Source organism: Ischnura elegans, chromosome 1 (genome assembly GCF_921293095.1).
Source record: "Ischnura elegans chromosome 1, ioIscEleg1.1, whole genome shotgun sequence".
In the NCBI taxonomy this organism is placed as follows: Eukaryota; Metazoa; Arthropoda; class Insecta; order Odonata; family Coenagrionidae; genus Ischnura; species Ischnura elegans.
In genome coordinates, this window is record NC_060246.1 from 10,125,110 (window position 1) to 10,140,021 (window position 14,912).

Consider the following 14,912-nt stretch of genomic DNA (forward strand, 5'->3'; position numbering starts at 1 on the left):
CGAACTCGTGTAACAAATGAAAGCTGTTTTGGGGTTGGGCGGGTTGGGCTAAATTCATCTCTTTTCCTAATGCATGATTTGTTTACGTCGTTGATTGTGTACGAGGTGGCTTCACGTGGTGTTCTTTGTACTGTTGTGATTGGATGCCAGCCTTAAATTTGAAGGGTACATCTATGCTGGGAAGGAAGCGTGATAAATTTGGACTGCTGTTAGCGCCGAAGTGTGATGGACTCATAGCCGGAATTTTTTTACATTGAGTTTATCTGAGAAAAGTTGTTTTTGTTTATGATCAAAGTCAATACTATATGTACATTGACTCCTCGATGCAATGAAATATTTTGGAGACGATCTGGAAATGTACTGAGCATTGATTTGCAGCTAAATAGACATTGCATATCATCTGTAGAAATGGGTGACAGAGAATTTGTAATTGACCGGCACCCTGCTTCAAATGAAGAAGGCTTAGAAAAGTCATTGATCGCGGAAGGCAAAGCAGAAATCATTATTTCATCGTGTAAAAGAGTATTCTACAATCCCGTGCAAGAATTCAATCGTGATCTAAGGTACACTTATTATAATTTATCAGCAGGTCAGGCATATTTCGGGTCTTTTTAATTTATAAGTGAGTGTAATAGAGGAGGTCTCTGTGTTATCTCAATCGCCGTATCATCCTGACCCCCCTGTGTATGAGAATAATGATTTTAACTCTGTAAGTATAAATTTGTCATTAATACTATTTAGCGTTGCTGTTCTAAGAATATTTTCCGAGGAGTACCGTGTGAAACGAGAGAGAAAACATATGGTGGGAAAACCCTCGTTTCATCGAGAGTCTCCTGATCTAGGGGAGCCAGATGAGGTAATAACCGCATGTATACTGATGTGGAGGACTGTTAAGCCCCTGTATTTGTATGTTATGTATTTTTATATCCGTATCGTTTTTTAGGGTGGCATTACTATTTTGGAAGCGCTCTCGGCTTCTGGATTGAGATCCATACGATATGCGAAAGAAGTCCCTGGTGTGAAGACTGTTGTAGCCAATGATTTATCTCTTAAGGCTGTTGACAGTATCAAGGCCAATATTTTTCACAACGGAGTGGAGCACATAGTAAAGACAAGTCACAGCGATGCATCGTATGCATGATTTTGTTATTTAAATTATTTTGATTCTCGAAAAGAAAGTGAAGAATCATTTCTATTAATTTGTTACATTTCTATTTTCCACAGGATGTTAATGTATTCTCATAGAAGGCCGGTAGAGAACCGCTTTGATGCTATAGACCTGGATCCTTATGGATGCCCATCAATATTTCTTGACAGTGCCGTTCAGAGTCTAGCTGACGGTGGACTTATGCTGGTTACTGCTACAGACATGGCCGTCTTGGCTGGCAATGCTCCGGAAACCTGCTACTCTAAATACGGTGCTATATCACTGCATACTAAAGCTTGCCATGAGATGGTAATTATCAGAGTTGCATCACATTTGATGCATGATTTATAACCTAAATACTATAGTTAAATTATCTTTCAAGCAGTTAAACATTCTTGATCTAAATAATAGAAATGTCCTTGTGTATTGCCAGGTCTCTTATTTGATGAAGCATAATGAAAAACAAAAGAGATGTTGTGAAATACTGTAAAACCATCCAAAAGAGCCTTTTCCATTCAGCAGTTACCTCTTGAAGTGGTTACTTTTTCCAGAATCAAATTTCCATCAAAGTAATCGAATTTTTGGAGTACATATTACAAATTTCTTCTCCTTATTGCAATCTGCCATCTCCTTGATTGACTGCTCTTGTTTTGGTCCCATTAGTGGCTTCTTATAAAAGGTTTGACTGTAGGTAATTTCAAAAGATGTGTGCACACTCCTACTCCATTTAATTTCAAATGTATTCAAATGGCTCTAGTTATGTCCAAGAAGTTAGTAACTTACTGGTCCAGTCATCACCAAACCAATGATTCAATCCAAATGTGGGTTTCATAGGTGAGGCTTGCGGTCACCCAAGACTTAGCGTGAAAGGAAGGCTTTCGCAGCGAGACTCATCGGTATCAAAGGCTTTTGGGAGCAGCTGCATACATATTGCACTTTGACATTCGAGCTTTTGCAGCCGTTGCAGGTTGCATCATCAGGCGATGGAAAAAAAAATGATGATGCCTGATGTTACAACCTGCAATGGCCGCAAAAGCTCGAATGTCAAAGCGCAATGTGTATGCAGCTGCTCCCAAAAGCCTTTGATACCACTCCAGGCTTAGCCTCAGGCGTATAAACTATGGCTACCATGCTCCCCTTCCCTAAGTCTACCCTCCCCTGCCCTCATCATTGTTGGATGGAAATATTGCTGTTATGGCTGCAGTGGACTAATTCCTTTTAAGGATGATAATGACCTGCGTTAACTTCTGTAAATTAATGGGGATGGCAATCATATTTTGCATGTTCCCTGATATTAAGCGAAGATGATTATGCTACCAGTTGTTTTATTGCATCCTAATTAGATGGTAATCAGTGGCAGATCCAGGGTAGAGACATGGGGGAGATACCTGGGGGGGTGGGCAAGTGGGGGGTAACCTCCCAGCATTAGTGGGGGTCCGAACAGAGTCACCATTCTATCTAGTGTGAATTGGATATCCAAAGGGGAGGGATAGCCCCTCTCTGGATCTGCCACTGGGTTATAACATACCATAAGCGTGTGAAATAGGCCCTAAGTTTAGAGCTCATTTATATTTCAATTCGTTAATGTAGGTAAATGTATCGGAAAATATTACTACATATATACTTTTGTACAAAGTGGCTACCCCCAAAATTTTGATTTTATCTAGTACATATGTGTTTCAACCCATTTCTGGGGGGGGGGGAGGGGGTACTATAGCCATTTTTGGCTCCCCCCATAGATGCATCACTGATGGTGATTGTGTTTCTTTTAAGTGAAACCACCCATCTCATTGCTTCATGAAATAATAATTTGAAATTTATTAATAGATATAACTTCACAAACCACAAATTTTAATTGCTAGTAACCTTGTTCTTAAAGTTCATTGTCATTTTCAAGTAAATGTAATATATTTCACCGTCGTTATGTACTGTCATGAGTTGAAGTGTTTATAGGCGACTACATTGCCTGGTGCTGTGGCCCAGCTCAAATTAACTCAAACTCATATGAAAACCTTCATTGTGTTGGCAAAGGTTTTGTTTTCAGACATAGTTAATTGACTCATGGTAGAACGAAAGCGAATGCAAAATAGTTTTCCGCAAACTTTTTTTTATGCTGTGGACCATTTTCAATGGCATCATTATCAAAACAAAGTGTCAATATTTTAACAATCGATAATGATGCTATTGCTGTTGAAACTGGTCGACAGCATTGAAAGTGCGCTTAGTGTTTGCTTTTGGTCTACCTCGTGTGTTACTTTGTTCTCCTAAGTAACGCTGAAGTCAGTTGATTTGATAGTAAGATGTGTTAGAGATCAGAGATCTGATGGAGGAGAAGTGGAGGGAGGGGCAGGTGAGGAGTAAGAAGACAAGCTTCATTTTTGCTGTCAAGGGGAAGGAATCATGACATCGAGATAGCAATTTAAGAGCCATTTAATGCTGAACATCAAAATTTTCTGAGTTCTATATAAATGGTTAGCACCCCTATGAAGAGGTTTATGTCATAATATCAAGAATGTATGGTTGCAGGGACTTCTCAGCCTCGCTACATCCGTATTTTTTAAAGTGTTAGTCATTTTGGTGTTACTCTGCCAATCACTCGCTATAATGCGATTCTCGCTATATACTGTACTCATTAAAATGAGATTCCGCTGTAATTAAAGAATGTAGATGATTATTTTATAGCTTAAGAAGTTAATCCTAATGAAAAAGTAACTTGATGAGGATGATTAACTGGGAAGTAAATATATTTGAGGCATTTTCTCGCATTTCATAATCATTGTCACAAGTTATCTATTCAACCATAGTTTAATGAGCAAATGAGACACTGATGAATAAATATGAAGCCAATAATGTGAAAAGGATAATCACTCCATTTACTGAATCAATTAAATTGTTGAATTAGAATTATTTTAAAACAACTGTCGGCTGACAAGATTCATCTATAACTCTTTGTAGCATATTTTTACATTTCTTATGTTTTTTATATCATTGTTTGATCAAGGTGTATGACACTTGATTTCAAGAACTTTATTAATTACAGGCTCTCCGAATCCTCCTTCAATGTATTGAATCCCATGCCAATAGATATGGGCGATACATTGTCCCATTGATGTCTATTAGTGCTGATTTCTATGTGAGGGTATTCGTAAAAATTTTCACTAGCCCAGCAGTTTGCAAAAAAACGACCAGGTAGAGTTGTTTGTGTGTTTACATGCTCATAGAATGTTCAAACTGATTGATTTCTGATTTTTGTTAGTTAACATTTTGTATCTCTGTCTTTCTTCCTCGCAGTAAACTATCAATGGTGTACAAGTGCACTGGTTGTGAAAGCATCACTTTACAGCCTTTGGGAGCCATGAGACAATCAGAAAAAAATATCAAGTTTTCTTTGCCCACTGGACCTCCTGTTGGGGAAAAATGTGCCCACTGTGGTCACAAGCACCATGTAAGGGATACTAACTTTCACTTCTATCTTTTTATACCTGATAGGACATTGGCAGTCTTTCCCTGTGAGCTGTAACTTGTTAATGGTGAAAATACTTGGAAATACCAGTTGCTTCTGCAGCAGTAGTAATGGTTGATTGCCATTCGAATAGCCACCCACAGCAGGTTGCATGTCAAAGGGTGGGAGTCAGATGAAATTTAACCTATATGATGATGTCGTATGAAAACACTGAAGAGGTTTATGTGGAGAATTCCAACAGATGTTACCCCATGGGAACATTGACGTTGAAACTACATCAGCTTAACTGATACAATGTTGATTCAATATCCATCATCGATATGATATCCATGGAACATCGATATGTTTTTGGATTGAAAAAAAAGCAGCCTTTAAACAATTGAAATTCTTCATAATTCATGCTTGTCAAAGATATCCTATTTTACCAATGCAGTTTACAATGCGATACATGCTAGAATTTTCCTCTGTAAATGAAAATTTCCTATTAATAGTAATTCACTCTTTTCCACATCTGTATGTTTTATCCTACCCTATAGTATCTGTGAATAAGTGCTTAGGACGTCAGCAATAGAAATAATTATGCTTAACTGAATTGAATAAATATTCAAAACTTGTAAGTATAGGAAATTGCCTACCTTCATGGATTTTGCAATGTCCATCTGATGTTGAAATTCCCTTCACACCCAATTAATACGGTGCTGATATTACTGCCCAATAATTTTCGGTTAAGCCTACAAAATAGGTAAACTTTTAGACTCGCTACATATATGGCAAATAAATATTATGACTAATTACAGTTGGGTGCATGAACTGAATTTTTATCATGATATTGATTCTACACGATTGCAAAAAAATCTTTCATTTATGTTATAACTTTTGCAACAGCAACATTGTAACAACTTTGAAGCCAGCACAGTCACTGCATTTCACTCATTATCATGTTTATCGCTGTTTACTAAATAACATGCAATTTATACACCATAAATTCATCCAGCTAGAATTCATCACTAGACATCACACACGCAGTATTCACTTGCAATCCATAATACACCCATGTCTCGTATAGCGCAAGGGATGCGTTCCTTGGGGTCTTTGCGCAATACGAATTTGCGTTATACGAGAGCGTTTTAACATTGGGAAGATAGGGATGCGTTCCTGGTAGCATAGGTCTTGGGTATTGAATTTCCTCTAAAACATCTATATTCCCATAAAAGTCGTAGAAAACATTATTTATATAAATGTTTATAGTTTAAAACATCTTTAAAGATAGTATGCTCGCATTCAAAGACTTTTATTCACGTTAAAAAAATATTTACGTGCTTTTGAAATTCCCTCCTGTTGTGCGGGTGGGCTAACACCTGCTATCTCAGGGGTTCGTAATGCATTGCCAGCAGTTGACGATTTTTCAAACCAGTCGAAAAACAACTATTGTGTCACCCAGGCCCTTTTGTCGCTCATCGAAGTGACAGGCAAACGCTACTTTGAATGCCATTTCATAGCTAGCGGAGTTTATGAATGATAAATCATTTTAATTTGAAGTCCTCCGAGTCATTAGCAGCTACGTGAAACAGTCTTTAAATGCCTTGAAACCTGACCCAGGTTTTCCTTCCCTGAAAATGAATGATCGAGAATGCATTCTTTTCCAAAAGAACATCGTCTCGTCAACACTAAAAACTGGTTGAGGGGGAAAGGAGCCACTTTCAATCACAGCTTGGAGTTCATCAGAAAATGTTGTGGTGGCTGCGCTATCAACACTTGCAGATTCACCTGATATCGCCGCACTGAAAATACCTGCTTGCCGTTTAAATTCTGGAACCAACCGGAGCTTTCACTAAATGTCTCGGAGCGATTACCACTCTCGTCTTTTTGTACTGATTCACTATGAACTTTCCGTATGTGTAGACCGCTTGGTAGAAGTTGGTGCGGCTGAGGTCACTGATGTTTTAACTTCGTCTTCGTCAGAATAAGGCATCGTGCGTTTAAACTTCTGCACAATATCGCTTTGACGTTCTCCATTTTCAAAGAAAATTGACCTCTTTCAATTCCTCTTCTAGGTTTATGGTTTTTCTTGATAAATTCTTGATTTTTCTACACGCATTCCTATTTTTTGCCATATTCTCTTGGTTTTTACTCTGTATGGCTCTATCTAAATCACCTTCTACTGCTGAACTGTATTCCTGAGATGCAGAAGGCCTACGACTGCGGGGAGGGAACGAAGCTGTTGTGTTTGAGACTCTATAGGGGACCCTCTTATATGTTGATGCTATTCATGCGCAACTCAGCCACCGCTCCATTTCTCCCCCGTGAATACCGATGACCTTGAAGGCTTTAGCGTAGACCCTCTACCTGGAAGTCAATGGCCCGATAACCTATGACGGCAAAAATACGTCTCAAACCATATTGCTGAAAAAACTCATTTCCAATAGCCCCACGCTTAATTAACGATCTAAATTATTTATTATCATTCTGTTAAGGAGACGACATAAATTACTTCGGTAGGCTGGGTATCTGGACCCAATGACGGAGTAATACATTTGGCCATTGCACAGCAATGGATTTCGATTAATATATAAACAAAAAAGAAGATTTGAGGCAAGCAATAATATTAATATGCGTAAAATGATAGAAATTTCGTGTGTACTTAGCGCAAGTTCACGTTTTATCATGAGAGCGTTTAAGATTTTTGATTAGGCTACACTGCAATGCAATGTTTCCCCGAGGAACGAATTTGCGCTGTATCGAAATTGCGCTATACGAGACATGGGTGTATGTACAATTTGCTCAATTGCAAAGGCTGGCAATGGCTGTTTCAATTATTATTTTCACTTAATTTGAGATATTTTGACAAGAATATTTTTAACTTTGCAGCTGGATTGACCTGGGAAAATTGCGAAAGAAACCCCAATTATTGTTCGTGTACACTTTCACTATAATGTACTCCAATGATATGAACATGATGCTTTGACTGAAGGCACTTCAGAATTTCCATCTCCATACAGCTACCTAAGTATCACAACTTATGTGTCTAATAAAAATATTTCTGAATCACTAATTAGACCACATATTCCTCTAAAATGCAATAATTCTGTACTTACTGCTCAAACTAAAGACCCTAACTTACCTATGGTCAAAACAATTGTGTCTTTTTATCAAAGTGTTGTTGGTGATCTGAAGATACAATTGAAAGTGTTTCAATCAAAATGTAGTTAAAAGCTTAAATACATGCCATTTTCCTATAACTTACCCGAAGTCAGTTTATGGTGTTTTAGTCAAGAAATAAAACAAAAGTTCGCTTGCTGGCAAGTATAATCACAATGATGGTCCACATCGATTCTAGGGAGATATGTTTTATTTTGATGTCGAAGCATCCACATTATGTTGATGTGGATTCCTTAGAAATATATAATAATGTTCGACGAGTGTGGCTTACCAAATAAAATAGATTCCTTCTGGTGTAAGGTGAAGAACAGCATTGAAATGGACTGGTATCTACTATTACTTATTAATTTTCTTGACAGGTTGGCGGTCCCATCTGGTCTGCTCCCATACATGATGGAGACTTCCTTGCAAAGTTGGAGGATAGCCTCTCGAGGGAAGAGGAGGATGTTACGTATGGGACGTTGGAGCGAATGAGGGGTCTTGTCGCTCTTCTCAGAGAGGAGCTGTTGGATGTCCCCCTCTACTGCACGCTAGACCGCTTGTGCTCAATCATTCATTCCGAGACCATGCCAATGGTTTTGTTCAGGTAATTTAGCCCCGGGAGCTTTGGCGGAGTTCATTTTTCTACTATACTGACTTCCTTTGTCATTACTATGGTAGTGAATACTTCAGTGTACTGCTCCACAACCTGCTACATACACCCTTTGAAATGAGGCATATCTAACATTCCATTTTGATCACATATTTTGTATAAGTATGAAGCCAATAAGGTGTAAGCAACTCTTAGTTGAGAAGAACACTTGATTCAACTTGATTATGTGCTTTGTGAAAAACTCAAATGAGTTTTCTAATGCAAAGAAGGTAGTCGATAAAATAAATGCAAATAACTTATTATTTAACAGAATATTTCAATGCCTGCAAATATAAATGGCCAGTAATACCTTGGAAGTTAATTATTCGAGAGTTGTGTTTTTCCTAACAAAGGACTATCTTTCTTTTTTTTCATAAAATTTTGGGAGAAAACTATTAGCGATGACAATAATTGAATGAAAGTGACTTTAAAGCGACGTGAGCTACTAGGATAATTAATATTGTGCATTAAAATGCGTACATTATGTATTATTCTTGCTTTTTGAAAGTTTTGTTACATTATCTAATGTTTTATTAGAATGATTCAAATTTCAGAATAATATCATGTTTTACTCAATAATTTAGTAATTTTGGCAAGATGATATCATGAGTACAAATCATGCATGTAGTTTTTATGTTTATACTTTTTTTTTTGCAACAGAGATACAACAAACTAAAACGGCTTGCTATCACTGCTCTAAGCAAATTGTATGGAGTGCACTTAATCATAATATGCATACGTACACGTTTATGTCACTACCACTAATGATCATTTGCAGGTCTGCATTATTAAATGCTGGGTACCGAGTGTCTTACTCTCATGCATGCCGTACTTCTGTGAAGACTGATGCACCAGTTGCATTCCTCTGGCACATAATGCGATCTTGGGAGGCTCTACATCCAGTGAAGAGAGAAAGAATAGCGCCTACAAGCCCAGCGTACGTCATCCTCTCCAAATCTTCATCTGGTCAACCTTGTGGTCAATCGAAAGATGAGAAAAAAGTTCAGGCTGAGCTGCCTCAATCGAAAGATGAGCCAAAAGTTCAAGTTGAGCTGCCTCCCGTTAACTTTGATTACCATCCAGATGCCAACCCGCCGTCTCGTCGCCAAGGCCTTCTTCGTTTTCAAGAGAATCCTCAGCCACACTGGGGGCCCGGAACAAGGGCAACTGTCATGACAGAGAGGTAAATCCCATTTGCATGCAACTCATAGATGTGGAGCTAATTGTCCTTTGGTAATTTCCAAATACAGTGGAACTTGGTTAGTACGTTCCTCCTTAGTACGTTTTCCTCCTTAGTACGGCGATTTCCCTCGGTCCCGGTACCATCCGAACAAAATACAGGTAAAAGAATTTGGTTAGTACGTTTGAAAAAATTGCGCTTTCCTGGTTAGTACGCTCAATTGCTTGCCGTGATGCAACCCGCAATTCGTTCTCTAGTGTCTTCTTTAGGGTCGCAAACGTCTAAATTCATGATTTAATTTATTATTATTAGCCATTAACATTCTTCCATTCATCCCACATCTCTTTCTTCTACCGTAATTTATCCAAATGCATTTCTAAATTCTTGTGACGTGATGAAAAATAAAATGCGGCCATTTTTTGGGAATGTGACTGACTATGAAAAACTACAGCCAATAAGAAGCCCCAATTTTCCCCACCCCGAGCTCCTCACCTTATGTTGCCTTTGGAGTGCTTGGGAGTGCCCACTGCTGCGCACAAAGTTCATGAGTGGGCAATTGTTGCTATTGCACGAGTTATCATGATGAAGAAATGAGTCTTAACGGTATTAGACAATTCCCACATTATCTAAAACAGTACTGCTCTATAAACTCGACGTCGTGCGTATTTACTTGACTACTGTTGCGGGAGCAGACGATCCTCTGGATCTCCACGCGAAGCTTAGCTTAAAAATACTTGATCTCGGAACGAAAGCAGACGACATTAGACAAATTTTGAAAGTAAATTTCAACTGTTTAATATAAAATTTTCTTGTAATTACGTCGTAATATAATAATCTTGCGTGTCATCAGTTGATATATCGATCGATTTTACAATCGAAATGGTATCATTCCAGAAGCGAATGTCTACGGCTGTTGCCGTAATTTGAAAGTCAATATAATTTTGCCCAATTTTTATGATGTTTAAAAAACCAGTTGACTTACTCCGGGTTGTTGTTATATTCTCCGAGTACGCTGTGAGAAAGAAAAATGACTTGTCTTCGCTTGTCTGAGCTTCACTCGTCCTCGTTCTGTAAATAGATATAGGATAAATCACGGGAGATAGACGCCGTAATCATGAAATCCTCCCCGGGATGTCCATGAAAAATTGCGATTTTTATTCACATGGTATTGTTTTTCATGGTAGCGCTCATTTTCTTGATTTTAAATGTGAAAAGAGTTCAGGAAGGCGATCCTATGAGAACTACTGATAGTAATTGTAATTATGACGACTTTTTCACTGATTGCAATAACCCCGACTGCTATTATTTACTTTCCTCGTTAGTACGTTTTCCTGGTTAGTACGTTCATTTTTCGTGGTCCCTTCAGAAACGTACTAACCAAGTTCCACTGTATTTGATCGATGGGTTTTTCTTTTTAATACGAAAATCCTCCAAAATCGTTGGCACATTAATGGCTGATGCTGGATTTTGCTATTTAGTATGCCCTTTCCGCTTCTATAGCGGTTAGGTGTTTACCCCATCCCTCCCTTCCAACCCTATCGCAGAGGCGTCGTCCGGCTCCTATTGAGGCGGCTCCTCTTTCCTTGTTCCTTCCCATCCAAACCCCTCCCCGGGAGTGCGGGCATATAAGTCTCTGACTTGGTTCCCAGGCTCGGTTTGTTGTAACCCTCAGAGGACTCCCCCCCTTGGTTCCTGATCTCTGTCCTTTGGTAATTCCAATGTTATGCTGTATTTAAAGCCTAGCTGTTATAAGTAAAAAAGAAAATCAAATTCGATATGATGAGAAGATTTTTTGAGGATCACGGTGTAGAATTGAATGTAACGAGGTGGCAACCACGCTAAGGAGAAGTCTTGGAGTTGGCAGTATGGCTTAGGCAAGCTGTCAACTCTGAGGTGATGCTCAGACTATGAATAACGTAGATGTGGGTCATCTTGCATTCTAACTTTTAGTTGACTAGCAATACTGCTTAGGAAGGTAAGTTTGTGGCAATATCGAAGCTCAGCTCTGGGGTAATGCAGATCAGCCTGGCATTGGGCCAATCATTCCAGCGTGAGGGCTTGGTGAGCTCAGGTTGATGACAAGCAGCCCAGTACACTAAGTCTTTCCAGGCGGAGCTACACTAGCCATAATGATGCAGATCTTTCATAATGATTCTGTGCCCACAAGCTGCTTAGTCATCCAGTTGAGTTGTGCCTGGGGATTTACCGTATTTGCACGAGCCTATGACGAACACGACTCTAAGGCGAACCCCCCCCTTTTTTGGAACTCCACTAGGGAAAAGAAGAATTATTTTGAAAAATAATTTGTTAGACGATTACTGGTGCCTGTAAATTTATTCTTTTTGAATTTTTTTAAATTTTTTTTGTTGTTGTTTTTGTTTTTTACGTTCATTATCATTTGTTTATCTTCTGATTGTTGTTTCCTTTGAATATCTGCGACGAGAGTTTCGAGGTTGCAACTCCAATACACATACAGTAAATTTCTATATTATTTCATCAATCTCGGCACCAAAATATAGGGGAAATAATATTAATGATAGACGTAGTGGAACGCTGCTCCTGTTTCCCACAGTTGCCAGCACTGCCACGAGTGTCCATCACCTATTCATTATTGCTTGCCGCGATGCATCGCCATGGCGACGCAAGATTGCTTGACGCGCTCGGCGAAATGATGATACCCTACTTTAACCTGAAAGTCGTGCTTATCACCTTGTTACCACCAAGATGCTGCAGAGAGCTTGGAGAGAATATGAAAGTCAGTAGTCAGCGAAATATTATATACTCCCTGCCACCACAGTCATCGTGACAGAGAGCTGCAGACCGGGCAGTCATATTCTAAGTTAAATTACTGTTCAGCTATTTTTGATGTTGGTTTTTCGTTGTATAGCTATCAGGTGGCAAACTCCAATATCCATAATTTTTTTTCGGACGTAAATTATGCAACCAGATTGCATCGAGAATTTTGCATCCGATTGCACGACGAACCCACTCTTCTGAAGGAGTTGTGTGGGAAAAAAACCTCATCTTAGATTCTTGCGAATACGGTAATCAGTGCTGATAAGTGTGTTTTATTCATGATTCTTGGACTCTTAGGGGCTTGCAAAATGAACATTGTACACCGGTTTTCGGAGTTATTTCTGCTGTCAGAGGTACAATAGACCTCTTTCAAGAGATATTCCTCTTGAATCCAAGCTCATACTGTGGCAAGTGCTTCTTATCATTCCTAAATCTATAATTGTTTACGTACTAATCATAATTCTTTTGATGGTACACTGCCAATCGCTGATTATATAGTGCTATTCTTGCTGTAAACTGAACTCATAAAAACGAGCTTCCACTGTATAAATTGCACAAATTATCTCGTAAGAGATTTTTCCTTGTACCTAATTGTAATCTATTCTCATCATGGATATCCCTTTTGTCAAGACTCTAGTCGATGTTTATATAATATATGTTGATTTTGATTAATTTTCTCCATTTTCAGCAAGCGGGTTCAACTTAAGTCTCAAATTAAACAAGGAAAAAAAAGTAAAGGTGTGCATGCAAGAGAAGATGATGAAGATGAAAGTTGTCCAAAGGTTATAAAAACTGAGTAAATGGCAATTTTTAATGTCAACCCTCAAAGAAAAATAAATTATTTTATCAGTTACAAATGTTATGAATTTGCTGCTAGATTTAAGGTCACCAGCCAGTTATTACAAACCTGCAACAAAACACACAAAAAAATGGTCCTGCTTACATGCAAGCAAAATAAACTCGCATAAGTGTTTTAATTGAAAGAAGTTTTGGCAAAATCATTTTTATGAAACCTATACAGCTACGCTTTTATGGATTTTGAAAATATTATGCATATATTTCTGTTATAGGGCAAGATGACCAGACAATGTTTTGTTCACTCATCAACGCATGTCCAAAAAAGTCAATCATACAGCCACAAAACTTAACGGATAAATGCCCTTTTGCGATGAAAAGGCACGCTAATCAAGGATGGTAAGAAACAATAGTGGGGATTGTGTTTATCCTATTTGAGTGTACATCCGCTTTACATAAAAAGCTAACTACTCGTGTAATATTTAAGATTATATCCTCAGTGATATGTGTAGGCTGAATTCAGAAATGATTTTTGTGAGAGAGAGTTTTTGGGTATGTTTTTAATTCATTGGTTTAGTTTTACCTAGAATAAAAAGCAAATTACTGGATGAAAATTCACTAAGTTTTCATAAAATATTCTTGAGCGATGTATAGGTAGACTAAGAAATAATAATTACATAAAACAAACGCAGGGTTGTTTTAACCCTTATACAGTGCACTCCCCATTATCTTAATGGCTATTGATGGTGGGGAGAGACGGCACGAATAATCGGAAAACACGGATAACCCAAACTTTCGCTTGAATGTCTTGCAATGTTCATAATTTACCTAAAGCAAACAATATATTATTATTTATGCAGTTATTCTGTTATATTAGAGTGCTTCCTGGACTCATTGAGAGCTTTCTTTGCCAGTTTGCGATCTTTTTAGCGGCGATAACATTGTGGTACTTGCATTAATAATGCTCCATGTAAGGCCTGGTTTCGAAAACCACACATCCGTGGCTGTGTGATCACGGATACAAAGAAGTGGTTCGCACGAATGCTTCAAAACCACTGCTCAATGTCAGAAACTACACTGTCAGGCACCACGCCACGTAGTCGCATCTCGCACAAGTTGCCCGGGTTGCAACTGCTGCGGGATGAGTATCTGTGATGACAGAGCGCGGTCGGACACTGCGATGCTTGGAAAACAGGAACATGGTGCTCCCGTGAACGCAGCTAGTGCGCGATTGCGTCCGTTTTACGAAGGGGATTCTAAGAGAAATAATAATCCCGGTGTATCCTAGCATTAATGCAGTAATTCCGATGATTTTGCATCTGATTTCATTTTTTTTATAAAGATCGCGGTAAACAATTGAGCGATAGTGAAAATCATGCACAGATAATCTGCAACACGGATATACCGAAGCCAGATAATCGTTAGTCTGCTGTATTTTAAAATTACTACTATTAGAACAATATCAATTTTTGTGAAGGTGTGTCTTTAATAACTAGTCCAGGAAATGAATCACTTTGGCTTGCAATTTTTTCAAACTGGATTGATTTACTTGAAATTTTGACGTTAGGTAGGGAATAGACCAAGGATCAAAATTTATATCACACTGACGGGTGCTTTCACCCTGGGGGTGGTTTCCACCCCATCTCGGGGGTGGAATTTTTAAATTAAATTTGACCATAGGAATCGATAGGAAAACTAATCATAAGCAGAAAATGTTCTTTGCATTGTTTTTGTTACATAA

General features: G+C 38.5%; 1 protein-coding gene across 1 annotated transcript; it reads left to right on the forward strand.

Annotated features, from left to right (window-relative positions):
• Positions 1-47: 47 nt before the first annotated feature.
• LOC124155371 (probable tRNA (guanine(26)-N(2))-dimethyltransferase) lies at positions 48-13,233 on the forward strand. Its single transcript, XM_046529135.1, has 9 exons — positions 48-563; positions 742-856; positions 944-1,131; positions 1,225-1,456; positions 4,188-4,336; positions 4,439-4,592; positions 8,129-8,355; positions 9,179-9,583; positions 13,065-13,233. Exons 1-9 carry the CDS (start codon positions 286-288, stop codon positions 13,174-13,176), a joined length of 1,860 nt encoding a protein of 619 aa, XP_046385091.1. The 5' UTR covers positions 48-285; the 3' UTR covers positions 13,177-13,233.
• The last annotated feature ends 1,679 nt before the right edge of the window (positions 13,234-14,912 follow it).